General features: G+C 40.8%; 1 protein-coding gene across 2 annotated transcripts in view; it reads right to left on the bottom strand.

Annotated features, from left to right (window-relative positions):
* Window positions 1-27,114, bottom strand: part of LOC146004690 (monocarboxylate transporter 14-like) — a 262,852-nt gene that overhangs the window by 23,563 nt on the left and 212,175 nt on the right. For both annotated transcript variants that reach the window (XM_083143632.1, XM_083143631.1), the window contains exon 2: window positions 1,832-3,819. In XM_083143632.1, the coding sequence (XP_082999758.1) occupies window positions 1,832-3,627 (1,796 nt within the window). In that variant the 5' untranslated portion in view covers window positions 3,628-3,819. The remainder of the gene's footprint in view (window positions 1-1,831; window positions 3,820-27,114) is intronic.

The raw sequence follows: 27,114 nt of genomic DNA, 5'->3' as shown, positions 1-27,114 counted from the left end.
ATCGGAGGGGGACACAGGGGTCAGATCCCCACTTCAATTTGTCCTCATCTTGACATTTGAGGGGGTTTGCTCCCTAGAACAGTTTTTTAACCGAAACAAAAAAACATGCATTTCTTCCTTTGGGACCCTCTATACACCTGCCAAGTTTCATGGAAATCGGAGGGGGACACAGGGGTCAGATCACCACTTCAATTTGTCTTCACCTTGACATTTGAGGGGGTTTGCCCCCTACAACCGTTTTTTAACTGAAACAAAAAACACGCATTTCTTCCTCTGGGCCCCTCTATACACCTGCCAAGTTTCATGGAAATCGGAGGGGGACACAGGGGTCAGATCCCCACTTCAATTTGTCCTCATCTTGACATTTGAGGGGGGTTTGCCCCCTAGAACCGTTTTTTAACCGAAACAAAAAAAAATACGCATTTCTTCCTTTGGGACCCTCTATACAGCTGCAAAGTTTCATGGAAATCGGAGGGGGTCACTTAGATAACCTCCCTTGTCAGTAAAATAAGGTTTGGTGGTGTTCCTTTTTATTCTTTCTCTAATTAACACATGAATCTTCTTAACAATATCCCGCACTTCGTAAGTAAAAATAACAGCAATATAATCTTCATAAATATATCCCAAACATCTTTATGAATTTATAGATTTGATGGGGTGTTTGAGGAACATGCATATAGAAATCACATAGAATTCCAGGAGTGAACACTTACAGCACAATTCCTGTTTAGTAGACACTGCAAAGATTTAGTACACGAATGACGCAGACAAAATGCAACATAACATCTCTTATGCACTTATGCAGAGACAAGAGAGATAGAAGTAAGATGCAGGCACTGGAGATGAAATTTTTTATGGATAGACGGAATAAGAAATTATATTTGACTCAGAGCTCAGGCATTATTGAAGACATATGAAGGGTATCAAGTTATAAGACTGCCAGCAGCAGTATACACAGCGCAAGAAGTGGGGGAAAGGCCAAAGGAAAATTAAGACGTCCGGTGGAAAGATTACGTAGCAGAGAATGTGTGAAAAAAGGAGGATATCCTAAAACACATTGGAAAGAGAAGAGTGATGAAGTTCAGAAGTCGAAGAAGCAGCTTGATTTCTATGCTGGCCAAGCCACAGACTGGAAACAGTGACAAATGATGTTTATGGATGTACACTCCAACAGATGCAAAATTATGAAGGTAAAAAAAATAACCACAAAGACTAAGTTCATGGAGTATAGTAATCCACTGGACATCAGAAAGATTGATTCCCAACAACCTTGAAGGAAAACTAGGCACACTTTAAAGGAAATATAGAAACACTACGAGGGTAAAAAACTCTTGCATCCCAAATATATTAGGAGCCCTGTGCTTTAGTTTCAAGTATAGACAAAATCCTGTAAAGTGCCAAACGACTCCTTGCTCATCAAGATAATAGTAGGCACACTGTCTATCACCCTGTTTCCAGTAATGAAACAAAAACATCACAAAGCAAAGGTCAACTGCTGGCCCAGTAAGAATAGAGTTCCACTAATCTAATTAAAAACCCAAGGTTGAGGAAGTTCAGAAAATAAAAGTGGAATCAATCCAGGACACGGGGGCAAGGGGTGGGGGTGAGGGGGACCAGTAGTTGAAAACGTCCAATCTCATTCGGTACGAATTAACAGCCAGTAATTACCTACCTCTCCTGAACAAATACGGAGTGATATGATGATTTGTCTTAGGAACTGCTGCGGCCTCATTATCAGAAGACTTGCCAAATTATCCAGAGAGTACTGAAACATCCCAAGCGGGCTCATTAAAAATACGATGTTTTGTCACATGGGAAAAACAAGACTTACCTGTGCATACGAAGGTCTTTGAGATATGCCGTGGGCACCCTACGCTGGCTCAACTGTCGGGATCGCTTGATCCACATGAAAGACTCCGAACGGGGCAGGGGCGGCGATTTGGCTTCATCACTAGGAACCATATTTGGCAGCTCCGTGGGAGACTGGCCTACCTTTGGTTGAATCTTCGGGGTGTCGATCGTTGGGGGGATGAGGGGTTCTTGCTCTGGAGGAACTGCATCGGGGGACAGGCTCTTCTTCGGGGACCTTGCACGTGCACGGGATGGGGGAGGAGAGCTGACAAACCTAGCCGATGTCACAGGTATACGAGTCTGATCATGCTCTCGTTGCATGTTGTTCAGCTTTCCATGGTCGCTGTAGCTGCGAGATATCAAGAGGCTCGGGTAGTTCTGCAGGATGACGTTGTACACGTTCTTGTTGGCACTGAGCATTTCCAAGACCTCCAGCGGCACCTTCTCGCCGTTCTTCACAAACGTCGGCAGGCTGACGAGGGAGCTGCACAGGCGACCATGCACGTCGTTGACGTCGTTGCCGACGGCTAGAAGGCACTGCGGGATCTCGCCTTTCTTCAGGAGACGACGCAGCTCCTCGACGCTCGGGTATGATGCCAGGGGCTGGCTGCGCGTCGAGAAGGATTCGCTGGACGTCGCAGTCTTCAGGGACTTGATGCTTCGGTTCTTCTTCTTGGTCCACTTGAGGTCGCGCATCAGGGCCCCGCAGACGCACATGTTGAGGAAGAACCCTGCGAGAATGAGCGTGGTCCCTCTCCAGCCGTACTCGTCGATCAAGTACTGCGTCAGGGGGGCGAAGATGAAGGTTCCGATGCCGCTACCGCAGACGGAGAGGCCAGTTGCAAACGAGCGCCTCTTCTCGAAATAGTATGCCACTATCACCACTGCAGCCACATAGCACAGGGACAACCCAAAGCCAGAGATGATCCCGAAGGTGATGAAGAGCAGCTCGACGGTATCCGTGAAGGAGCTGATGACGAACCCCAGGGCGGCCAAGATGGCGCCGACGATGGTTACCCTGCGACATCCGTACCGGTCCGTCAAGGAGCTCGCGATGGGTCCGGACAAGAGCGGTATGGACATGAAGAGGCTGCCGATCCACGCAGTCTTCCCTTTGCTCTCGCCGAAGTAGTGGAGAAACTCGACGAAAATCACGCCGAATGAGAACGTAACGCCGTCTGCGATCAGGTTGATGAGGAACGAAGCAAAAACCACCACCCAACCCCATCCGCCGTCAGGGGGCTGCGGCTCGAACTGGAACGTAGAATCCTCCGAGCTGCTCGTGCTGAACGACGAGCTGTCCGTGCAGGTTTTGACTCCAGCGTGGTTCTCCAGCGTGAACTTGACGCTGCCGTTGTTCCCAGGACTTGGAACTCCCGCGCACTGGTGTCCATTTTGCTGCCACTTGGGAGCAAGATGGACGTTTCCGTTGGCCACCACGACGGTGTCGGTGGGTCGGGGGCTGGCTTTGGCCTTCTGGAACTGGACATGCAAGCTGGCATTGCTGGATTTCCCAAGCAGGGGGCTGGTGCACGTCCTCTGCTTACGAGGGTCGAGATACTGGGAGCTCCCGTACCCTTTGTCTGCAGCCCCACCGAGCACGTCTAGCAGGGGAAGGCCTCCTGCCAGCTCCCGGTCCACCGACAAGCAAGGGTCGGACTGGTTCCTCCTGACGCCACGCTGAGCATCGTCGTCGCACAACCTGGGGTCACTTTTCACACAGTCCTGACTCCGCGACGCCGCAGGCTCACCGTCTGCGTCCAACTCATCGGCCATTCCTGCAGATCCCGGCGAAACTGGAGTCGGAAGCGGCTAAGGGTGGCGACGGTGGGGTCGTGCATGAAGGTGGCTTCTGGGGGTCTGCTGAACCGAGACTCCGCGGTGACGGCGCTGCGAGGGACCCTGCTCCAGGGCTTTCTGCAGCTGTGACGTTCACTCGACGGGCCGCCCATACGTTAGTTACAGTTCCTGGAAAGATAAACAAGGAGGAGATTAATATATCTGGATGTCCGTGTACAATTTCAGGCTTCTCAAGATATACAAGACTAAAATTTTGATGTCTTACATGGTTGTCTCCCCTTATTTAGAGAATACTTGTTGCAAAAATCTGAAAACAACTGATTTTGACATTTGTCAACCACTAAATTACCACGGCTGAGCCGACACGAATGCAGGTACCGAATTTATTTATCCATATCTGCCGATGATTCATACCCGTTTCGCCCTGTACTGAAGAACTTGTTTTATTGGCCCAAGTGATAACCTGCGCCAGAACGGAAGTTATCCATTCATCGTTACCATTTCGCCCGGAGGGAAATGTGAAAGTAAAAATTCCCAATCGTGTAGAGCCACGTGCCCTTTCTATATTCAATTCACTCTCGATCTCCTAACAAATCGTACTGGAGATTCAACGAAGGATGTCGCGGAACTATTGTGGTTGCCTAACCTAACCTAACGTCACTGGCTAATACTATTGTTGATATTGGAAGCCACGCCTGATTTGGCTCTTTACTTTCACATTTCCCTTCACATTCAAACCATCTTTTAAAAATTCCCTCTCGGCGAAACGGTACTTCCGTTCTGGCGCGTGTTATCACTTGGGCCAATAAAACAAAATTTTCGGTACTGGGCGAAACGGGAAGACACGCCTGCTGATACTTTTCCCGAATTTAGTATTTCACGGACTACGCAAAAATGCCGCGAGACAGTTTCAGTGTCTAATTATCTTTGAAGTTACTCAAAATTCGAAGTTTTCTTTTATTTTGAACAACTTTTAATTACTACAATTTTCAAGCATGGGTATCGGTATCGCTGGTATTCGGTGAAAGTATCGGCTCAGCCATAATAAAAAAAGTAGTCTTTTCCTCATAAACATTAGCTCGAAAGCGCTGAAAATCTAACCTGTACTTATGCAACCCAACAGATAAAACAATCGCTCTGACGTAAAAAATTCAGGGACGCGTGGCATGGTTGCCACTATACGGCGTACGCTTAACATGAGTTCAGCCCAAGGTCCGTGGAATCAGTCTTCCTCCCTGCCTGAGAAGGTCCCGCCATAACTGGGCTTTCTAACAACCCCGCGGTCGAGAATTCTGTGACGTCATCGCGGAAGCACTTGCCTTCCTTCGCCAGTCTTTTTACATGGAAGCGCATTGGAGCCACGAATGTTTTCAATTAGTTTTCAGACATATGTGTATGCAATTGTTGTTGGAGTTTTTGTATGCAACGTCGTATTTAGAGGGAGGGTCCGGGGGTATCAAGCTCCCCAGGAAAAAGTTGCCAAACACTAAAATTAAATAACCAAAATACTTGAGTGCAGTATGCAGGGTTTAAAGTGAACCGGAACGCTCCGGAACTCCGTTTGTCGGCGGAACTCAGTTCCTGCTGCGACGCAATACACGAAGTCTGCCCTTTGTTACACCTTGTAAAGACGAAAGAGAGCTATATTTGTTTCTTGTCGGTGGGTGGTCCGAAATTTAGAAGAAAATATACATTTCAGTCAGTGCAATTCATTTAAGTTTTAACTGAGAAACTAATTTCCTGAGTGACAGATGCGATAGATCTTGTGTTTATAGGATGCAATAATGATAATAATAATATAATATATAATCATTCCAATGACGAATTGTTTTATTTTACTTGGCGCTTTTGGCCACTTTTGGCTAATTGTGAAGACGAGGTAAAATGGTGGTAAGATATATACGAGTATATAGATGAAGAACAATCACAAATACATATTGGCAGCACATAACACAAGTCCCAATGAGGATTATACTGCCCATGGAGTCAGACGCCCCTGAATAATGGAGTCCGGTGAGGTTGACATTTGTGTGTCTTGAGAAGGGGTCACTCCTTACACCCCGCACGATCATTTATGAACATACCACAATATTTAAGAGTAATTTTTATGATGAACATAATAAATAATAATAAAACAAAGTAACCTAGAGAGTACCGAAACCTTTCTTCACAGAAAAAATCACTGATAATATAATAAATAAAATGTCATTGTTTAAATACGTTTTTAATTATTATTATTATTATTATTATTATTAGTAGTAGTAGTAGTAGTAGTTTCCACGAGCCGACACCCGTGGCGGAGTGGTTAGCACATCGCGCTACGACGCCAAGGGTCACGGGTTCGAATCCGAGCGTGGATGATTGTGAGAGTCGATTCATCAATTTCATCATATCATCCATCACTCGTGCCCATCTTCGCAATTAGCCATAAGTGCCAGAAAAGCGAAGTAAAATAAACCAAATCAAATCAAAGTACGTAGTTTCCATGTCTATTCATTTGTGATTGGCGTTCCGGCTATTGAATGAATTACGTAGTTTTGTATTGACAGTGGCTGCGGAAATTAGTGCATGGTGATGATAAAAATACGTTACATTTTTATCATCTGGAAATATCAACATTTTCGTTAATCTCGTCGTCGTCTTGTAATCAAAGGTCTCGTGTTTAATACCCAGTGGAAGCACATAGTGGTTCGGATCCCACTTTAAACTGTAGGCCCAGTCCCGATTAGCCTATCTGTGCATAAAGTGGACTCAAAACAACAAATCAATCAATCGAACTTTTCGTTAATCTATAAATATCTCATTTTATTATTTATTTATCATTAATTTTCTAGGTAGAACCTCTTTCTGATAAAAATGAATAGTGGTCTTAAGTAAATAGAAGGAGGGATGTGTTTTATTAAATGTATTTTCTTACACCTTCTCATTACTGTTCATATAGGTAAGGTAAAGTTCCCATTGCACATTTCACCGTTCCATTAACCACACATCTTCGATCGCGTCATTTTAGATGTGTAATCAGCATCACACTCCGGCCGACTTGGCCCACCCCAAGGGTTGTCCCCAAGAACCCATTTATTTGAGGCTGGGTGAACCCCAGAGTCGCTTCATGCAGGGACAAGGCCGGAAAAATTCCGACCTTAGATCACACACATCGGGAATCGTTCTCGGGTCTCGTATCAGTCAAACACCCTACCGACTAAATCACCGCGGCTCCCTGCCTCCATTCACATAATAATCAATAATTATTACAAGTATTACCTATTCTGTATCTATTTCTTTCTACTTACAAGGGACGTTATCTAAGTGTCCCCCTCCGATTTCCATGAAACTTGGCAGGTGTATAGAGGGGTCCAAAGGAAGAAATACGTGTTTTTTTGTTTCGGCTAAAAAACTGTTTTAGGGGGCAAAACCACCCTCAAATATCAAGATGAGGACAAATTGAAGTGAGGATCTGACCCCTGTGTCCCCCTCCGATTTCCATGAAAGTTATAGAGGGGCCCAAAGGAAGAAATACGTGTTTTTTCGTTTCGGCTAAATAACGGTTTTAGGGGGCAAACTCCCTCCTAAAATGTCAAGATGAAGACAAATTGAAGTGGGGATCTGACCCCTGTGTCCCCCTCCGATTTCCATGAAACTTGGCAGGTGCATAGAGGGGGCCAAAGGAAGAAATACCTGTTTTTTTTGTTTCGGCTAAAAAATTATTTTAGGGGATAACCCCCCCTCAAATGTCAAGATGAGGACAGATTGAAGTGGGGATCTGACTCCGAAACCACGTAAATCTGGCATAGGAAGAACAGGCTCATATTATTATAATTGGAAACAGGGGCGGCTGCTCATAAGGACGATACGGACGCCGCACTGCCGTGTGTAACCACAAGTGAACAAACATTACATTAACATTTATATATTAGCTTTTACATTGTCTGAATTGCAAATATTCTATTGCTTATAGATCGTTGGTTCGTCGGTTCTGTATTCATTGTTCCGCGACAATTGCGAAGTTTGCACGCCACCGTGCAGGGGAATACGGAACTTGGAGGGAAATGTGGCGGGGCGCCGTCCTCCCACTTTACGAGACGTAGAGCATTATCAGGCGCGGTCCCGCGGGGTAAGAGGCGGGGGAACTGAAGGAATAACACGCGCGGGATCTGTGGCTGGGAGGACGGAGGGTTTGTCGTCCGAAACAAACACCCCATAGGCAAAACTGGCTCTTTCTTCGGAGAACGGTAAACAATGAAGAGTTGCCAGAAGCAATGAAGTTAACATAAGAAAGAAAATTACCAACCGTTGAAAAATATCATTCTGTATTCCATAATCTTATTCTCTTATGACATAAGAGTAGAGCAATAAATAACGCAATTTCCAATGAGAAAAGAAAATATCGGTAACTGAAAATGTACAGACTCTTGCTTGATTTTTGTTATTTACCGTCGCTTTCTGCTACTTTTCGGTAATCACGACGATGAGGATGAGTGATGATATAATGAAATTGATGGGAGAGCAGTCACAAAAAATAAAAGAAAAAAACATGCCGGGATTCGAACCCAGGAGCTGTGGCTTTGTAATGCGGTATGCTAGCCACGGAAGTCGGCTATAGATTCTTGTTACACGCAAAATTATCGTATATATGCGTTGTATTTTTTCTGAGTTTAGTGAAAAGTACATTTGGATTACAATGATGTGGAGTACATCATGTAGATTTAATTAGATGTTTTGATTAGCACGTTCGAAAAAAATCCTGATAATGTGACAAGACGGACGTAAAATAAATTAGAAACTCGTCATCTAAATTCTAAACTCATCAAGAGCCGCTACAGAAACCTGTGAACTAAATTTTTTTTAAAATTTGGCAAAATTGTCTGGCAACCCCGAAGCAATAAAACGACCGGATGGGAAGACGATAGTATTGACACTTGTTGTTTCTTAGTTTTCCATGGAAAAGTGAAGCTTTTTCGGTACTTGTGTGCTGTAGTTGTGCGTTTGGCTCCGTCGCGATGAACAGAGTGGAGAAATTGTTGGTGCGAAGTTTTTCTACCAGAATTCTGAATTCTGGATGAAAAAATATACATAAAAAACCTAGGCCTAATTTGAATCTAGAATAAGTGTCAAAGAAGAAAGGCCGTGAGTTCACTCGCAAATTTCGCGTTGAAGGACAAAAGCATTAATTACAAGCATGTCTGAAGAAGATTTCTGGTAAGTTTGAAGTTTTTACTGTAGAGCTTCTGGTAACGCAGATATCACCTATCCAGTGAGACATTTATTTTGGTGCCCTATTTCATATATCAATTAGTCATGTTGGACAGGAAACTTTTTCTGTGTAATTTTTTTACTAGAAATTTTCACGATCAATGCACGTAAATTTTCGTCATTGTGCTTATCAAGTTGTGTAAAAATTAATATCCTTTCTTCTGAATTTTCCCCTCTGTTAAACGACTAAATCTGTTAGAATTCTATTTCTTCTTCCATCTTCTTCGTATTACTGTTAAATAATTATTAATTTATTATAATATGTGCAAACGTGTAAAACATGATATTCGGTAAACACGAACGTATCAATTTCTTATCACGTTGGCTGTTATACGAAAGTCATAATTTAAACTCACATTACTAGTAGAGCAAATTTGTGCCGGCCCCCGTGGCGAAGTGGTTAGCACATCGCAGTACGACGCAATGGGTCCCGGGTTCGAATCCCCATCTGGGCATGGATGTTTGTGAGTGTCCATTCATCAAGTTCATCATATCACTCATCCACATCTTCGCAAATCAGCCAAATGTAGCACAAAAGGCGAAGTAAAATAAAGCAAATCAATATAACAAATTTGTGAGCTATCGCCCCTCCACTATGGTTCACCACGAGCCGCCACTGATTGGAACACACACAGCACAGAGCTGTAGGATTGTCCAGTGGCGCAGGAACGGGGGGGGTACAGGGGTACATTGTACCTCCCCAAATTTTTGAAGGGGGGTACTGTACCCCCTAAACCCGTAAATCGAGTTGTACCCCCTGTACCCCCCCTTTGGTAATTTGACAGCAGACGCAAGGTGCTATTGTTAAATGAACCTATTTTAAATTCGCCCAATAAAAAAGTGAATATTTTTTATAACTTAAGCATTATCTTTACCACAGAAATTCAAACCATTGTAAGATTCTACTACATAATGCTTGCTACTAGTTAGTTCATTGACCTATGTTCTTGGATACCTCTTTAAGGAGATGAAAATTGTTTAAAATGTGTGTGGAACGATGGAATGCATACGAATTCTCCTTTGCGTATGGTGGGTACACTTTTCTAAAGAAGTGGTCACGTCGATTCGAAGATGAAATACAAATCTTCATCAGAAGAGTGTATGACTGGCCCCATTTTCTTTTGAATATTTAAAATCGAATTTTCCTAAACGAAATAATTACACGAACGAGACGAGGTACGACAGACCAACTTGGGGGGTACAATAGACTCCTGTACCTCACCCATATTTTCCATAACTTTGTAAGAGGGTGTTCGGAAAACTATACTTAAACTTATATATTAAGAGATTTTTTGTAAAATAGAGTCCAGACTGAGCATGAAGTGAATCTAGAATATGTTCTAACAACTTCAGAGTGGAATCCGAAACAAAAATAAGCACAAACAAGAACGAGAAGGACCCCACCACACAGGAGACATGAAGCTGTGACAATTTTCGACTCATCGCATTGCGATATCATTCCTAGGTGAAATGAAATTTTTCCTAGACATTTAAACAGGGTGCAATCTGCGATTTTATCAGAGGGGGGACTTATTTTACCTATGTATTAGGTATACTTATAATTGGACATTAATTGCCTAAATCTGATTTTGATATCGCATGCAACACAAACACAACGCCATTTTAAGTTAAACACTAAAGTCAAACTGTAAGACAATTTCATTAGTCAGATGAATGCACGAGATAAATGAGACTCACTGCAGGTTCTATTGGTAGATTTTGGATTGGATTCGCTAGGTCTTTGGAGTGAGATATTAATGTTTGATTGATTTATTTTGTGTATTTTACTTCGCATTTCTGCCATGAGTGATGATATGATGGAATTGATGGACACTCACAAATAACACCCATGCCCAGGCCGGGTTTCGAACGTGGGACCTCTGGCGTCATAGCGCACTATGCTATAACCCTTCCGCCATGGAGGCCAGCGAGGCGGGGATGTGCTTTGGATTTTCTTTGTAGATTCAAAAATCTTTAACTGTGACGCGCATGCTTTTGCATACATTAAAGTTTACCTTTTCACATAAACAAGGAATTGACATGTCACCCTAAAACACACGTATGTATCTGCACTTAATACCACTCCATGCGAAAATAAACCTTGGCCGGCTCTTCATGTTGTCCACAAAAGATTGAAAAAAAAAAACAAAAAAAAAAACTTTTCAGCGTATGGCTTTCCTTGCTTCCTCTGAGATCTGAAGCATTTAGGTTTTGTATATGTAATGATAGTACTTTCAGTGCTTGAAGAGTGTCAGGTACAACTAAATATATAACAAATAAATGCTTTGTCAAATGTTTCACAAATATTTCAAAGTTAGATTTCTTACGAGTTGACCGGGAACCATCTCAACTGTTATTTTTTTTCTTTTTTAATACAACGCCTATAGATGTGGCCATCTGCCATAAATTGTTTAAATATATTTTTATGCGTAGCTATGTGCCTTTAAAATTAGAATGAACTGATCTGAAGTAGAACTCTATGAGTATGATATACGGATCCAGTGGGTGGAAGATGATTATTCTTGGTTGGGGTGGCTTAAGATCCTCCTCACCACCTTTAATCTCAACCTGTATTAAAATGAATAGATGTATCTTCGTTCGCAATTTTCACATTTCGAACTCCTGATTTTCCGTTCCGTTAAATCCAAATAAGCCCAGAACGAGGTCCAGAGCTTTATATGTTTCACAATTGTTATCAGGTTTTAAAATCTGTTAAAAAAAATCTAAGAAAAACAAAGAAAAATATATTTATGCAAATTTTGCATTAAATAACAGGACATTCGTGTGTGTTGTTCTAAAATAGAATGTTTCTCATGGCTTCACATTATACCTAGGTATCAAGGACGTATTTGGAGGGGGTCCAAGAGGTCCGGACCCACCCCCGAAATACTTACCATGTAGTAAAAGTAAATAATCAAAATATAATTGTGTAGCATTAAATATATAATCGATGGCTATTTCCGCTTAACTTATTGGAAGGCAATAAATTTCGCTGATACGGCTTTGAAGTGTTCCAAATATTTATGCACAGTACTAATAATGATATCCATAAAATACTGATCAGTAACTTTACTTTTCGTTAATTGGATCTAACTCCTTTTTTGTTATTCAATAAATATTCAATTCTTTTTCTATTTGACATTAAATGCTTACCAAGGCAGTTGTTTTTATGCAAATCTTGGCGATCTTAACTACACGAAAGCTAGATAATGAGTACGTGCTGTTATACATCTATTCTTTTACTATCTTTTACCTATTCATGTAATAATAATTAACATTAAGTAATTTACATATTTAATTAATATTTTAATTTAATTATTCTCATTATTATTATGTATTATTATTGCGACACTTGGTTGTACCCCCCAGAATGTATTTCTACATACGTGCAGGAGTGTGTGTGTGTATATATATATGGGAGACTGAATTTTGTACCCCCCTAAATGAAAAACGTTCCTGCGCCACTGGGATTGTCGGTACCAAACGCAGTGCAATTGTAGAGAGATGCCGAATTCATAGACACCGTTGTTCCCGGATAGGCATGGGCATAACAATAGACGGACCAAAGCAGGGTAACTGAGCATCAAAATAGCCGCACACGGGAACCATAACCCTATCAGCATCACCTAGATATCATATAGGTGATATCCATAGCCAAGGACACAGTTCCATAGATGACTATACAGCATGTATAAAACATTTATTACTACCAGAAAGTAACACGAAACAACGTTATGGTAACCGATCTGCCAACACAAAGTAAAGACAAGCACCCATGCATCACATTGAAAACCGCCCCTATTGCTGCTTCCACGGTGTCAATGTACATACTCGTCACAGTAATGGTACTCCTCAAAAAAATGATTTAAACATAATGTTTGATTACACCATGCACATGTGATTACTGCCACTGCACCACAAACATCACATATTGGATTACTGTCACCACCAAAACAGGATGCCACCGGATTCTCAAATGGAAGTGGCCTTTCGGAAAGATACCTACTCTTATACCATGCGTATTGGAAGGCGTGTCGAAACCTGGGTGAGGACAACTGGTTATGTGTGAGTGATTGTAGTTTGATAATTTTATTGCGTAGGTGGAGATTAATGTCACTGTGTAGTAACAGGACAAGATCGGAAAACCGTCGCACGAAATTTTTCCAAATCCTAAATCCATACACATCTAATGGTTGGAGAGTGCCAGTCAATCCTTTAGGTATTGTCAACAGGGTAATGTTTCTGTCCCGTGGTGTCACCTCTCGCATAACAATATCACTATGTCCATTCCACAAATCCAATAGCAGAGCACCGAAATCACCTGTGTTTGGGAAGTACACCTCCTTGAGCCAGGTCTTAAAGTGATTTGTTGTCAGTTTCACCAATGTAGAGGCTTCAATGAACACATTTGCTGGACGGAACAGTGTTCGGTTGACATAGGGTCCAAAGGTAACTCCAGGTTCCTTCAGAACAAGAAAGAGAGGAGACAACACCTCTCCCGCGGCCGAAATAATTGGTTGAATGGTGTAGCTGTGTGTTGTGGATGCAACAGATTGCACAATAGTTTCCACTTTCTTCGTTCCCTTAATAGCTAGGGCATGGCCGTAGGCAAGAAAAAATTCGGGGGGGGGGGGGGGTTCATTCATAATTGTTCCCATGGGCGTCGCCAGAAATTTGAATAATAGAAATAATAACAATAATTAAAATTTCATAATAATAAAACAATTTTATTCCAAAATAATAATAATAATAATAATAATAATTATTATTATTATTATTATTATTATATCCTTAAGGGGGATTACTCAATTCAGCAGATGAGTGAATATCGATCACAAGTTGTTTTTTTTTCGTACAGTGTGTACTGAAATGCACAATTATTATACTTTGTTATCAAATTTTAAGATACCTTCAAGAAAAAGCTCTAAAATTTAAATAGAAATTTTAGTCATAAAGTTTTTGTTGTTTGACCCTATAACTTAATTTTTGGAATTTTGAAAAGTGTGGAACCAGTTACTCTCTTTAAAAACTTAGCCTGGTGCATGGATTGTAACCTCAATCGCGTAATGCGCTACGAAACTGGAGATCCTAGGTTTGAACTCCTATCAAGGGGGATTTTCAACTTTATCGGACAGGGAATTTAAAGTTGGAAAGAAAATTTTGGGACAATCGTAAGGGAATTTTCAGTGTATTTTCTTTGTGACGCAGGAACTAAACTGGAAAGAGGACAGCATAAATGAAAATGGAGGGGTCATGGGTGGGCTGCAATTCGGAGAATAAATCCTGTTTCACTCAACTTTCAGAATTCCAAATGTATGAAAATTCTAGCTCTATCGTTTCAACATTGTCTCCTTGTATTTGTGTGATGCTTCGAAAAAAAAAATTGAAAATAGTTACAGATTTTGGTTTCTGAACTTCCTTTAATCCAACATGTCAGATGTTTCGGGGGGGGTTGAACCCTAGAAACCCCCCTCTAAATACGGCCATGAGCTAGGGTGCGACCACTGTGTATTTCTAAATTAAAACCACTTTGATCAGAGTTAAACACATTTGCGACAGAGTACTGTGCAATACATGATTTAACAGTATCCACAAAGCCGTCACGTTCGTTCTGAACATGTTCTCTCTTGCCAGCATCTGTGCATTTAACAAATTTGGTGACCTTCCGGGACACGATGTGATTTGTTTTCTTGAATTTCTAAAGCCAAAACCGTGACGCTGTAAACCGAGAAACGTCCAATTCAGCTTTAGTTTGCAAAGCCCATCTCCGAATATCAATATCATGATTTGGAACCTGTGCTTGCACGGCATCACTAAAGTTGGTAACGATTAGATAAGCCGGAGACGGATTTCTTCAAATTTACAGGAGAAAAGACGAGAAAGTACTTACGGAATTGCGTTCTTGTGGACTTTTTGAAGCAGGGGAAATTGTTTTTTCGAATCGTGCAAATTATTTGGCCTGTAAGTAAGGTATTTTTCGTCATTCATGCATCTCCATTGCACGATAGCTCGTGCCACCATTGCCAATCAAATGTTCCGTGCGTTCGGTTATGTAACCCCCTGTCAGTGTAGCAACCACATGGTAGTTTGACAAGATGACGAGTCAAGGTTGCGTTGTTAAAATGTTCCCGGATATTGAAGACCCACGAGATTTTTTAATTGAACATGGAATCGTGAAGTAAGAAATGGAATGTCCTAAATGTTCTAGTATATGTAAGCTACACATTGCACGGGATGGGAAATGGCTGTATATATGTACGAAAAGAGTCCAGGGGCGTGGTAAATTAATGTATAAAAGATTTCCACGTGGATTCAAAATCTCTGCAAGGCAGGTACATTTATAGGACAAAGTAAAGTAAGTGTACCGAAGATCGTGAAATTTTGTAAGCTTTGGTTGTTGATGCCCTACCCAAGACAACAATTCATAGAATTCGAACTGAACATCTGTCCAGGAACAATTGTGGATTGGTCAAACCACTGCAGACAAGTGTGCGAAGAATAGGTGATTGCGAATTCGAGACCAATAGGAGGTCCGGGTGTGGTTGTAGAAGTTGATGAAGCAAAGTTCGGAAAGACCAAAAAATGTTTAAATAGAAGGGCACGTCCAGTTTTGGGGGTCAGTGGGTATTTGGAGGAATTGAAAGGGAGAACAGTGAACGTTTCTTCATGGTTCCTGTAGAAAACCGCAACGAACAAACTCTCCTGCAAGTAATACGACAATTCATCCTTCCTGGAACAATTATTATTTCAGATTGCTGGAAAGCATATATAAACTTGCAGGGAGCAGGGTACACGCACCTCAGAGTTAAGCACAGTGTGGAGTTCATCGACACACCTGCAAGTGGACATATCCATAATGAAAACCTGCAAAGAATGAGAGGCGACAATGTACAAGTTCATTCTCAAAACATCGAGCCTTGGCTGCATGTTTTTTGCTAATAAATGACTGCGTTTTTTCAACACATACACAAATACATCGTCGCTTCGGAACATCAAATATTCATCTTTGCTGGTTTCAGATTACCAACATACGAAGTGGCATGCAATTCAAAAGGTTTTGCAGAAAAAACCTCAGTTTTATAAATAATAATAATCCAATAGCGCAACAGCCCAATATCGAACCAAGGCTTACCGACTGCTGGCCTCCCTCCCAGGCGAGCCACCAAGGGGGCGTGGAGATCTGCAGCCAGACTAGGGGGACGGGTGGTCAGCCCGACCGACCCCAGCCGTTGTAGGACTTCGAGACCGGATAACGCTCACTCACTCGGAGCTCCCCAATTTCCTCACGATGGTGGGTTGCCACCGGCCCTATACGTAGGCCGAATAAATTCCGACCAGAGCCGAACCTACGCCGTCCCGCAGTGAACGATCTCAAGACGAGTGAACGCCTTAACCCGCTCGGCTACGGAGGAGGACGTTTTTTAAATAAGGTTGGATGAAATTAGACAAAAAGAAAAAAAAAACTTTCCTCACGCTGGGCTCGAACTCGGGTTGCCCGCATGCTAGTCCGACACGATAACCAACACTCCAAATGAGACAACACGTAACTCTTTCGCAAGTAGTCGACTGAAACGAGTTAATTTTCAGATTGCTAATTCCCAAAGTATAACATGCTTAGCCAGATGTGTCGTGCATTTTCTGTACTTTTGTTATTTTAGTCGCTTTGGTCTCTCCCTAGGTTAATCACGGCAATAATGAGGAATATTTTTTAGACAAAGATGGTAAACATATACAAAGGAATAATCACCCTCGCAAAAAAGCCACAACTCGAGTCTGGAACCATCGACGCGAGGTGTGTTTCTTGTTCTAACTATATCTGTGTGTTTTCGTTAGATTCATTGTATTTCGTGAGTTGATATGAATAAAGTAAATAAATAAGACAAATGGGTGGAAGGGACTGGAGAATCGTAGTTTCGGAACCATTGAAAATATATCCATCGCCTAGATAGAAAATATCTATATCCCCTTGTGATAGAGAACTTATTAGAAGAATGAAAATACAGATTAAACGAACAAATTTGATGTGTATCCTTTCGTCAAAATGCCTAGAAAACAATATTACATACTTCTTCACTAATAGAAAATAATAAAAAAAATGTCCTTGGTGGGGATCGAACCTAGACCTCACTGATGAAAGCTCTATACGCTAACCAACACTCTATCAATAACACCACAATTTTTTTTCCAGTCAGTCTGTTTCCTTCCTCAACACCTGAAGACGAAAATGCATCTTAATTTCTCTCAATAATTGTTTCATTGCCTATTAATAGAAACCACGTATGTCAAAAATGGACGCATTTTTTCTGTGAACAAACGATACGAAAAATGGTAGAAAGAAAATAGAATTCAAGTGGAAGTGGTCATATCGAATTTTGTCTCAGCTTACATGTCAAATACTATCCACTTCGTCCTTCTGATACTAGTTGTCTGTGACACACTGAACAGATGACAAAATAGAAATGAAAGAACTCAAAATTGCAAAGGTATGCAACACATATAATGTATATTCAGGGCATTATGAGGCAAGTGTCAAAAATGTTTAAAAGATACGGGGATATAAGTAGTAGTAATACAAGCTGCCCGACGACTGTGATTATCTACGCACAGGATACACATGTAATAGTTTGCGACTGTGAACAGGGCAGTATATTCGCTACTGATTCATCATTACATTGCTGCTGTGGTTGTACATGTTTTAGTCGTAATGTAACAACGTGAACCTTGGATACTACCGTTATCAGCACAAAAGTACCACAAGGCATCTGGACACAAACCTGTAGATATCAACCTTGCAACGAGATTTGCAAATATTTGACATGTAGTTGGGCGTAAACAGCCACGTGTAAGCTGTAAGTCCAATAAAATTTATTGTTGTTGATATTTGACATGTAGGCTGAGACAAAATCCGATATTGACACTTCATTTAGAATACTTATTTACCATTTCTCATATCGTTGGTTTACTTCCCCCTTCCCCTGAGATGACTGCTGATCTTCTAGCTGGTACGCTATGATGTTCGGTCTACTGGACGCGTTTCTCGCTTCGTTTTACAACTAATAATATGGTTGGTAGTTTGTCATTTTTCACAAAATTTGTGTGTTCGTTTCAACCCTGCCGTGCGCCGTTTCGCCGCAGGAAATTACGTCACAGATACGATCAAATGTTGTGTTGGGTTGCCAGCACCCAGGCGGCAAATCGGTCTTTTTTGAACGGCTGTAGCGTCGAATCGACGCACCAATGAGAAAAATGTTACTGAGAAAAGTTGTTCATTTTGATGTCCTCTATACGAATCAATGGTCCGTGGGCGCCATTAAAATGACACCCTGTATATATATATACAGGGTGGCTGGTAATTAGATGTATTCCCTGAAAGGGGTTAAAGTAGAGACAATTTGCAATAAATTTGACCATATGATACCCCGTCCGAAAATTAGTAGTTTTCGAGATAATCGAATTTCAATTGTTTTTTTTAAAAAAAATGACAATTCTCCACATAAAAAGATGAATTGAGAAAAAAACTGCTCATTGTATGGAACTTATTTCAGCGTTTTCTGATAGCTAACAAATAAGTGGTTCGTTAAAAAAAGTTTTTTCCAAAATAACAATCACATGTAAGTAACGGGTGGGTCTAAACTTACAAGTGATGATAAAAAATTGCGCTCTTAGTTTACTTGGCAACGTATTAATAACAAAAATGGTATGACACGAAGCGTACAAATTACGTAAATTACTTCCTTGAGACATCTGCTATCCAACAAGGTACAAATGTTCCTAACATTCACATTTGTGTACAAGAAATAATACTTCATTCATCTTCATGTGAATGGAATCAATGAACAATACAATTAAAGAACATTACACGTCTTGCTCAAAGTGGGCACCTCCGTTACGAATGCAGGCACACAGGTTTTTACGGACATTTGGCCTCTTAACTCGTGATGTGATGGTGTCTTTGATGTGTTGACCAGCTGTTAAGATCATCTCCCTGAGCTCTTCTTGCGAGTTTACCGGTGTCTTGTCATGTGGCTCCAAATGTAAAAGTCGCAAGGCGTCAGATCGATCGGGGGATCGAGCTGGGCAGTCATCATGCTGATAAATCATGTCACGTCTTATAGCTAGAGCCACATCCTCCAACAACATTGCCATCCCGTTCCTCAAAATATGTTCATAAGTGATGCCATTTAAGATTTGGGGCAGGAAAAATGGCTCGATCAAATGATGATTGTTGGTTACGCCCATCCATACTTCTTCTGCCTGGGCGTGCGACAGTGGCTGAATGAAAATTATCCAAAGAAATGGATTGGCCGAGGCGGCCCGATTCCCTGGCCGGCTCGATCCCCCAATTTCACACCCCTTGCAACTTTTACACTTGGACCCACATGACAAGACACCGGTAAACTCGCAAGAAGAGCTCAGGGAGAGGATCTTAACAGCTGGTCAACACATCAAAGACACCATCACATTACGAGTTAAGTGACCAAATGTCCGTAAAAACTGTGTGCCTGCATTCGTAATGGAGGTGCCCACTTTGAGCAAGACGTGTAATGTTCTTTAATTGTATTGTTCATTGATTCCATCAACATGAAGATGAATGAAGTATTATTTCTTGTACACAAATGTGAATGTTAGCAACATTTGTACCTTGTTGGATAGCAGATGTCACAAGGAAGTAATGTAAGTAATTTGTACGCTTCGTGTCATACCATTTTTGTTATTAATACGTTGCCAAGTAAACTAAGAGTTCATTTTTTTATCATCACTTGTAAGTTTAGACTCACCCGTTACTTACATGTGATTGTTATTTGGGAAAACTTTTTTTTAACGAACCACTTATTTGTTAGCTATCAGAAAACGCTGAAATAAGTTCCATACAATGAGCAGTTTTTTCTCAATTCACCTTTTTTATGTGGAGAATTGTCATTTTTTAAAAAAACAATTGAAATTCGATTATCTCGAAAACTACTAATTTTCGGACTGGGTATCATATGGTCAAATTTATTGCAAATTGTCTCTACTTTAACCCCTTTCAGGGAATACATCTAATTACCAGTCACCCTGTATATATATGTTCTTACTATGTACAGCTGTGTTTTTTCTTTTTTCTCTTCTGTGTTTTTATTTTCTTAGGTATTAAAAGGTTTTTGGTGTTTAATATGTCGCAGTTATAATCAATTTTTCTATAATGTAAAGTAGGGATGGTTAAGTGGAAGGAAGGACTTGTGCCTTAACTTCCCCATCCAAAACAATAAATAAATAAACAACATGCGACGTGCTACACGATTTTGGTGACCATTTTCGAAAACTGTGTACCGAAATCGGTAAAGAACACCATATTCCGTTTCTGATGCAGAAAAAAAGTTTCCTAGCGTATCGTACCCAAGGTATTGGGTAAGAAGTTACAAGTCTTATGTTATTTTTAACATAGCAGGAAGCAGAGAAAGGAATGCGGAATAAGCAATTAGGCAAACGTTAGGTTAGTGACTTGAGAGGCGGCTATGGAATGAGCGTTGGAATCGTGAGGGAGCGAGATCAGTTGACGAGAATACGAGAGAGAGTAAGGACTGCGGATTGTGTGAGAGAGAAGAGAAGTGAGAAGCGATTATTGGACACTGGTGCGTGAACAGATTGAATTCTGACAGGAAGGTCAGACAAGTGACAATTGAGAGGCCAAGTGTGGGAATAACCTTCATCTATTTGCAGTGGCGTGCATACAAGGTAAGCTACCGAAGCACTGCTTCGGCATGCAATTCGAATTTTGCATAATTCCCAGGATACTTAGACTCCCCGAAAGTGTCGAGAGGCATTTTTGCGGAGCCCGTGAAAGACAAAAAGGCCGCAAAGCAGTGGCGTGCGGTGTTTTTATCAAGGAAAGCCTGCCCCTTGATGTACTATTGTTTACTTAAAAATTATATATTCAGTCCTTAGGCTATCTAAATGGTCCCTGCACGCTACTGTCTATTTCTGAGGCAAGTATTATCCTCTTCTTATCAAAATCCATATCGGTTCAGTCATGGAGAGTACAGAAATCCAATTATTGCACATGTGAATTCTTTTGCCATTCCTTTGAATATAACCCCTCGCATATATCACATTTAGGCCAAGCGAGCGAGTGATAACCATCTATAAGATGAATGATGAATAACTACATCTCCAAATCGAAGATTCAAGGTTGTTGGTTCGATCCCAACGCAGTTTTAGAATTGCGTTACGCTAGTTATTCGGTGTTTCCAACATTTACGTTTGAGAAGAATATGGATCAAAATTTTTGTTTAATTTCCGGTGCCAAATAATCTCCGTAGAGTTTGTGGGATTTCAGGATAACTGACGGTCTGTTTACTAATATCAATTCGTACGTCATAAAGGTCAGTGATAAGATATCGCCATTGAATCGTGTCCAACCAGCTTATAAGTAATCAAGACCAAGGATATTGGGTTTGTTTATAGTTATCAAAATCTGTTACCGCAAAATTCATTAGTTTCCTTAAAATGCATAACTGATAAATAACAATGAACGTCGCATTCGGAATCACCGTGCACCTTCTCTACTTCATTATAGTTCATGAGTTGGTAAGATTTTCTTTTACTATCACTTGACTCCAAAAGTTTTAGACTCGAGTCTAGGTCTGTAATGGATGTTTTATTGTGTTGACTGATAATTTCACAATCAATAATTCTTATCGTCGTAATTCACCTAGAGCGAGAGAATGGAGATGTTGTAATGATTTTATAATAAACAGATGCAAAAAATGTCACAATGTTCAGATTGCACGCGACCTTGTGTGAAGCTTATAGCTTAAGTTCTCATAGGAACGCCAGTTCGGTATATTTGACATAGCTAGAGAGGAAGCCGACTGGAGTCGTGGCTGGTTTCGAGCCAGCAACTTTTTTTTCTGCTGTTGTCAATTTTGCCTGCAGTCTTTAGACATCCATTTAATCTCTGCGACGTTATACTCCCAAGGTCTGCACGTTGTATATAAAATAGCACAACACAATAACACATCCCAGCAAAGATAACCGCGACCTCCAGTTATGAAATCTCTAAAGAAACTGAATTGGCAATATCTCGTTACTCCACGTGAACTTGACAAGAGTTGCCAGTTCCTAAAACGGACGCTATTGGTGGGAAACGTTTGATGGAAGGATATACTGAGCTCCACGTGGACTTGACATGTTGACAGAGGGAAACTGATGTTTCGGATCTTCCTTTGAAGTACAGTGGCGTTGAGATGAGGACGCGGACTTTACCATGGCTTGAATGTAGCTTGCCAAAGTTAGCCTGATACGGCATGCCTCGTGAGATATTGTTCTTGTGTCATATCTTCGCGAAGTGAGATTTTAGCAAACGCGACAAGGCAAGTTTGCTGCAAGTTGCTTGATTCAAGGTTGCCTCAAGTTTATAGCATGCAGAAACAAGCTAGTTCGGCTAAACATAAAGTTGTGTGTAAATGCTTATAGAGGATATTTAAGTGTGTTCTAAAAATATGTCCTTACTATTTTTTTGATAAAATATGAATAGAATTTGTAGAGGGCCAGAGGAACTTACCCCTCACAGGAATTTAATCGAAATTCAAATTATTTTGTTTTTCGAAGATGTGTCTGCTCATTCAGAAACGATTCCAGCCTGAATATTACAGTGAACTCCTGCAGACATGGCACTCGTCATATATTTTAGTACAGTGGTCAGTCCATCTAATATAACTGAATAGTAGAATTTATAATAATAATATAAAACAAACAGTATTAGCAATTAATAACACATTATTTTATTGCCAATGTATTATTATGTCTTTGGGAAGACTCATCTATTCAGCCCATAAGCTGAGCGATTATCTAGAACAATTCGTTTTCTCTATTTTTTTTTGTGCATTTCATACATTTAATATATGCTAACTTTATTTTATTAAGTTGCCACATTCAGTTGATGAAAAATATTTGAAAGTAAGGGAGAAATTTTAGGCAAAGTTTTTGTGACCTCTGATGGAGTAATCTCATTTTTGGACTTTTGAAAACTCATGTAAACGTTTATTCTTTGAAAATTGGATTACTTGATAGAATATGACAAAGTAAAGTTCGGGCCTGATTTCTGCATTCCACATTATTTTATTGGAATACTCTGACGTTTTCTGTTATCAACTGTAAAAGCTTTTTCCTTCTTTTCAACTTCATACGGGTGATGCAAATTTCAAAGGTGTGGGGGGGGGGGGTCAACGCCGCGCTCCCTCGCAACATCCATGTCTGCAGACTGTGAAAAGGGCTAACTACGCCAACAGCGATGGACTGCTAAAATGGATCATTCAAATGAGGACGTTCGTCTACTCCCTAAAGCTTGGGCATTTCAGCACCCTTTCAGCTGACTTCTTGTAAACATGTCATCCTGAAGACAATCTGGCGCGACGTCTATCCTGATACAGACTCGGTACATTTAGTTGGAGAGTTTCGAAGCATCATGCATAGTGAAGATGCTTGATCGACTTCCAATTAGGTCTATGGGGCCACATATTTGAGTTGCATTACGCTGCATTTCACTGCTCCTGCTAGAAAGAACGATTTTAGAGGGCTAAAAACAAGGCTTTTCGACAGTGAATTTTCAAAACTACCCGAATTACAGTAACTGTGAGTTACTTTTACAGTTACTTTATTTCAATGTACAGTTACTTTATTTCAATGTACAGTTACTTTATTTCAATGTACAGTTACTTTTAGAGTTACTTTATTTCAATGTACAGTTACTTTTACAGTTACTTTATTTCAATGTACAGTTACTTTTACAGTTACTTTATTTCAATGTAAGCTAGAACTCGTAGAACGTGTTACATGCATGGCCAGCAAATTGGCTTTCTTTTTTTGCTGTGGATCATTTACAATTTACACTAATATTCCTTAATAAACCTCTAAGTTTAAACATGAAAACACACAGGTTACAAAAGTCAAAGCAGGGGCGTATCCAGAAAGAAAATTTGGGAGGGGGCAAGCCAGGGGTTCCCATCCTACAAGGCCAATGACGTGTCCCCCCTCATTAATAATATGATGATAGTTATCTTGAATATTATTATTATTATTATTGTGGTTTGTTATTCTCCGAACCGTAATTTCAGAATGAAATGTCTGTTGACACTTTTCAGAAGAAGTATGAAGTATTTCGCTGAACTCTTCATTTGAAATTTTACTTAGTCTCTGAAGCAGTTCTGCGACGTCTCTTGGCTAAAAAAGAGCAGAGGCTAAATTGTGATGAGGGCTCGAAATCCATAGACAACTGCATAGAAAAACTGAAAAACTTTTCTCAGATAAAGATTACAATTAAGGAAGTCCCCTTTTTCAATTTCGGCTAGAAGATTCACTCGGACAGCTCCGCTTAATTAACAAAGTTTAAGAAATTTAACAAAAACATAAAGTGAATCGTGTTTTTCTAGAAATCGAGTTTTACACATTGACAATATTTTTTTTTAATGTCTAGTACATAATGCAATATATTTGTTTTTAGTATTTCACCTCTGCATACATATTTCTTTTTAAAAAAAGATACACATGAACTTCACTTACTGCACCAAAACAGTTTCTCACTGAAGTCAGAATTTCAGCTGATATACTACTCAGTGTGGAAAAAAAATAGTAGATGTTATTTTCAGAATCCACAAAAAATAAAGGAATTTGGTGGGGGGGGGGCTCCGGACACATTGCACATCGCGCTACGACGCCATGGGCCCCGGGTTCTAATCCTGACCTGGGCATGGATCTTTGCGAGTGTCCATTTATCAATTTCATGATATCATCACTCATCCCCATCTTCGCAAATTAGCCAAAAGTAGCACAAGAGGGGAAGTAAAATGAAGCAAATCAATCAAATATCGGCATACATGAAAATTAAAAATTTCTTTCCATTTTTTTAAAGAAAAGTAGGTGACTGCTTCCTCTTCGCCCCCCTCCCCCTTCTCTGCTTCTTCTGGGCTTCTTTTCATTCGATATGCTCGCGTCAATGCCCGTCGGCAACCAAACCTTTTCGAGCAGCTCTCATCTCCAGGAAGGTATCAACTCAGAGCAAGCCCTGGTACAGTCATGGACAGTTCTGGGTTGTAATGAATGCATTGACTTTCAATGGAATCATTACAACCCAGCAGTGTCCGTGACTGTACCTACCGACCTGTTGGGTGAGAGTAAGTCAAGGCAAGGACTTTATAAATCTTCTTCTGTTCGCAGTTTCAATGAACTAGCCGATTCACTAACTACGTAGCGACAAGAATTCTTTAGTCACCACCTGAAGCTCTGAGCCAGAGACTGAAGACGATAAAAAAGAAGAAGAAGAAGAAGAAGAAGAAGAAGAAGAAGCCCCCAAACGACTCGCAGCAAAGAGTGGTGCCCGACCGTAGTCAACCCGCAACTACACCGAAAGGCGTGAGATCTAACTCAGGACACAAATGCACTCACCAAGCACATTATAGCCCTGGAGTCGTTGAGTGGGTTAGGTCTTTGGGGAGACCTCCATTTCATGCAGGCATGCATGCACTAGTAAGGCTATATACCTACATGGACTTTTGGAATTATTTTGACCTGGTTTATAATCTTGTACAGATATTTTTACCAGGAGGCAAAAATTAAAGAAGTTGTAAAAAAAAACCGCAAGAGAAAAGGGAAGGGAAGCTCCCGAAGAAAAAAAATCCAGCAAGCTGTAAAAACCTCGGCTGCGTCTTGAAATTGCAGAGCTTCATCTGAGCCGAGCAAGGTCTTTCAGGGTGGACGGAAATGAACTCCCTATTTTATTTTTTTCCTCCTAAGATATTGAAGATAGAAACTTACTTTTTTGTACACATGTAGTTTATTGTATACCATTATCTTTCCTCAAGTTACAACTCCATGTGTGCTCCAGTATTTTCTAAACACTGTCTTAAACGAACAGGTACGTTTGCTACGACCTTCCACAAGAACTCATCAGGAACACCACTTATGACCTCACGGATTTTATTCTCAAGTTCACCAAGAGTTTGAGGTTTGCTGCGATACATTTCTTCCTTAGCCCACCCCCATAAAAAAAATCACATGGGGTGAGGTCCGGACTTCGCGCTGGCCATTCTGCGGCACCTCGGCGATCTATCCAGCGTCCTGCGAAGCGCTCATGAAGCCACTGTCTAACAGTCAAGGCGTAATCCCAACTACGACACTGGCGTAAACAGTTCGCGCCTCTACTGGCACGCGTGCACTTACCAATAGCATAAATATCTACACATTTGCTAAACAGTAAATTATACAATAAATATTGAACACTGAATAATTGGAGAATAAACGTTGAATAAATTCACTGAAAACATCTGTCTTTCGGACGACATTGTAACGGACAAGCAAAGAGAAACCTGAACACAACAACAGGATTCGAACCTACAACTTCTGGCTTCATAGTGCGCTAAGCTAACTACATCGTCGCAGAGGTTGGCGTGTTCTAACTAGCCACACAGAACCTTTGAAATTGTATTTTGAGCGTACAAATTATCAATAAGCACTATTGCTTATCCACACTAGCACTAATTTACTAAATTCAGATGGATCTTCATTGTTCAAGCTACTTTTGCTTCCATTTGTACATTACGTAATTTCTCCGTCACGAGTATTTTAACACACATACACAAGACGGAAATTTCGAAATTCCTGATATACGGTTGGAACGATTAGGAAAAAAACAATTAAAAAATGTGGCAAAATCCCTGGTAAGTCCTAGAGCTACTGTTTTTCAGAGTACTAGAGTAATGGAAAAAAACTGGCAAAGTAGCAACTGAAGGTGATTGTTTCGCGAAGATCTTGAGCTGAATGCCAACCTGCTTCTTGGCAGGAGCTAACAGCGCATATTTTGGCCGTGTGTTAGCGCCTGCGGACGATTTATCTCACTTCTTACAAAGCTATGCGGATCGTCCTTCGAGGTATTTAAAAACGTCCAGTGTAATAAAAGGGAGCACTAGTACTTAAGCATGCACACACAGGGGTTCGACAGCGTGCGGAGGACAACTTTTCTCATTGGCGCGTCTTTTCAACGAGCCCTCAAAAAAAGAAGCACTTTTATCCTGTTTGTATTCAACCCGCATTATAGATCATGGTTGTAACTGAAATTTTCCCCAGAACAGTGTGAACAATATACACAGCATCTAATAAAGATCTTAATAAAGATTTTCTGCTGACGCCTCGTTTCGACGCTACACCCCTTCGAAAACAGGATTTTCCTTAAGGTATGCA

Source organism: Lepisma saccharinum, chromosome 22 (genome assembly GCF_977018435.1).
Source record: "Lepisma saccharinum chromosome 22, izLepSacc3.1, whole genome shotgun sequence".
Classification (NCBI taxonomy): domain Eukaryota; kingdom Metazoa; phylum Arthropoda; class Insecta; order Zygentoma; family Lepismatidae; genus Lepisma; species Lepisma saccharinum.
Note: the sequence above shows the minus strand (reverse complement) of the source record. Positions and strands in the feature narration are given on the sequence as shown.